General features: G+C 40.3%; 1 protein-coding gene across 1 annotated transcript in view; it reads right to left on the bottom strand.

Moving 5' to 3' along the window:
* Nucleotides 1-438: 438 nt before the first annotated feature.
* Nucleotides 439-3,027, bottom strand: part of stap2a (signal transducing adaptor family member 2a) — a 6,643-nt gene continuing 4,054 nt past the window's right edge. Inside the window, exons 8-11 of the mRNA XM_024274127.2 lie at nucleotides 1,356-1,458; nucleotides 1,182-1,277; nucleotides 984-1,112; nucleotides 439-918 (exon numbers count right to left, since the gene is read on the bottom strand). Of these exons, the coding sequence (XP_024129895.1) occupies nucleotides 863-918; nucleotides 984-1,112; nucleotides 1,182-1,277; nucleotides 1,356-1,458 (384 nt within the window). The 3' untranslated portion in view covers nucleotides 439-862. The remainder of the gene's footprint in view (nucleotides 919-983; nucleotides 1,113-1,181; nucleotides 1,278-1,355; nucleotides 1,459-3,027) is intronic.

A 3,027-nucleotide genomic window follows, 5' to 3' on the forward strand; every position in this document is an offset into this window, starting at 1 on the left:
TTGAAATGTGGGATACAATATAACACTGTAGTAATTCAAGTCAGGTTAACTGCACAGAGACTGCTGGGAAATTCGAGCCCTAATAGGAATGTGCTGATGAAGTTTGAGGCTTGGATTTGGAGTCATAACAACGAAGGTTTCTGCAGGAAAATCAGAAATCACTTCCAGGCAGACGTGAGGATTGGTGAGTGCTAGCACCACGTAGTTGCACGTTTACATTAGTAGAAACATCCAGACGTACGCACATTTAGTGTCAGTGAATGAACATCAACAGCTCCTTTAAATCACAGTTTGGAGCAGCAGGAGAAACATTTGTTCAGTTTTCACTTCTGGTGCATTCCAGGTTCCATCCAGTTATTTTACAAATAAATAAACAAGAACGCTTGTGCTGAAACCAAAGAGTGTCTTGATTATTTTCCTTTCAGAACGGATGGAGTCTCAGGTGTTGATCCTGCCGTTCTGTGGTTTGTTTGTTCACACGCTCTCCAGTGTTTCAGATTCACATTAGCACACAGACGGCGGCTCAGACAGGAAAACATCAGGCTCGGCTGGTGGTCCGGTGTGTAACAGAGCTTCCGGAGTAAAATTTGAACAGATTTATGTTTGTGCATTAAAATTGAGAGACAGTTTGTAAACATTTTCTTTTTTTTTTTTTTTTGCTTGATCCAGCCAGGCATCTGTTTTGTGAAACTGCAGGACCCGATTGTAAACTGATCAGCCACTTCTTTCACTTCACATCCAAGATGAAACAAAAAGAAGGATCCAGGTGCGGCGTTTGTTTTGTCACTTATTTTCCATCAACAAGGCACAGAATGAGAACACGATGAAACTGTGGCAGGTCTGCGTGCGGCGCTGGATGAATCTAGTCCTGACTGACTCGTCTCTTCTCCAGCGTCATTTTGAGCTCCTCGTTGAGTGCTGTGAAGTAACCGTATGTTTAGACAAAACTAACTGCCATAGAAGAAGCTAAGAAGGCTCCTTACTTTGTGTAAGAGGTGAAGGGGAGTGGATGAGCCGTCTCATCGGGTTGGTGGGCGAGGCCGGCACTGAGGAGGTGAGGATTCGACGGTCAGCTGCTGGAGACCTGGACAGCGGACTAGTGCACCACCGATCTGCACATAAAAGTCACATTCACTGATGGGGTTTGGTTCCGTCCATGTAGTTCTAAGACGGGGACAAACCTTGTTTTGGAGGCAGGGCTGGAGCTTTGGGCAGTGGGCTGGTGGGGGCAGTGTGAAGAATCTTTTCTCCATTTTCATCGTTGGCAGATACGTATGCTAAAAACAAAACATTGAACAAATTCACCTTGTGAGAATGAAACCTGAACATAGTACAGAAAAACGAGGAGTTCTCACTAATGTTTTCCTCATAGGGCTCCTCTAGGAGGAACGGCTGCAGAGTTCCAGCTGTCTTCTCCACCAAAGCGTCAATGACGTCGTGTAGTGTAGCACAGGGAATCTAAAAAAAGAAATACAGTTTGTATTACAGCATCTTTTTGGCTTTTTGCCTGTCTAAACATTTGAATAGTAATGAAGGGTGTCACCATTAAATTTGAATATAGCGTTTTGACAAACTTGGAATTGATAACTAGGAAGCATCATAAAATATCTTAATATTTTTTTACCTCACAACTTTCTAATGAACTGCTGCTCTGCTAAAATTGTCCAAGAAAACTACAGTTTTTTTATTATTATGGCTAAAAACTGCATAATCATAATCAAAAGACAACTAGGAACACTTTAAAATAGATCAAAAGATGATTGGAGTGGGACTTTAAAGGGAAGTTCTGTTACTTGTTTTAAAGTCACATACTGAAAAAGACTTCTGTATAGAAAGCGAGAGGACCAGGACAGGGAAACGGTTGTTGGTCAATTTTAGTTCCTTTGTGATGTTTCCCTGGAATTTCCAAACTATTTACGTATTTATTTATGCAGTTGCAACCACAATTTTGTCATAAAAGTCTCTGTGGTGTTTTATCTTTCATCTAAATGTCTGTCTGACAGTAACCTGCCAGTTGAAGTGGTAACTACAAACACTGTAAAGTGAAAACCATACAAGAGTGTTTACGTCTGTCAAACCACAGAAAGCAAAAAAAAAAAAAAGAAAAAAGTTCAGAATGTAGCAGTCCTGTAGGTATTGTCACAGCTTTACTTGGCATTTTGGCTGTTTTATTTTGAAACAGTGCAGGGTCAAACCTCTGTTTGCACTTTAAATTCCCACTGTGCAACAACACTCCACTCCTCCTTCAGCCATTTTCATCCTTACTCACCTATGTCTCTGTGACTTCCTGGAAAACAGCCCATTTACTTTGATCATAAAGTGTGTTTAAGGTTCTTTATGGTAGGGTCATTCTCATTAAGGGTCTGACTGCAAATATTTGTGTGTACGGTAATAATTAACAGGTCAGTGCAGAGATAAGAAAAAGGGCTTGGCTGGAGTTAGTTAAAAACATTATAAACTCCTGGAGATGTTAAAGAAATAAAATACGGTAAAGGAAAAATGTGTTTTTTTTATCTTTGAGAACAATTTTATTAACTAAAATTCACTTTTAAGGAGTAACTACAGAATATGATGTCAGAGTTAATAATACTAAATATTTCAACATAAAAAGCTAGATGAAAGTCTCACATCAATCACCTTTTGACCTACTTTAAAAGCGTTCCCAGTGGTCTTTTAATTTATGATTATGCCGTTTTTAGTCAAAATCTACAAAATTGTGATGTTTTTTTAGGACATAGTTTCTGCAGAGCGGCAGGAGTTCATCAGAAATTTGCCTCTGAGTTGTGAGGACTGTTTGAGCGGAGTAAGCCAGCACTCATTTCCCATCATTACTTTGTGTACACTCTCCTGCTAGCTTACAGCCCCTCAAAACTCCATCCAAACATCAGCGGGGCAACAATGATGGCAAATAATATTGGAGGTTTCCAATCGTACAGATATCGAGGCAAACGGACTCGAACATGGATCTAGTCGTCTACTATTGGATGGATCAGAATGAGTAGAGATGGGAGCTTGTGGGCTATCCAG

The sequence above is a fragment of the Oryzias melastigma genome, linkage group LG17 (genome assembly GCF_002922805.2).
Source record: "Oryzias melastigma strain HK-1 linkage group LG17, ASM292280v2, whole genome shotgun sequence".
Taxonomy (NCBI): Eukaryota; Metazoa; Chordata; class Actinopteri; order Beloniformes; family Adrianichthyidae; genus Oryzias; species Oryzias melastigma.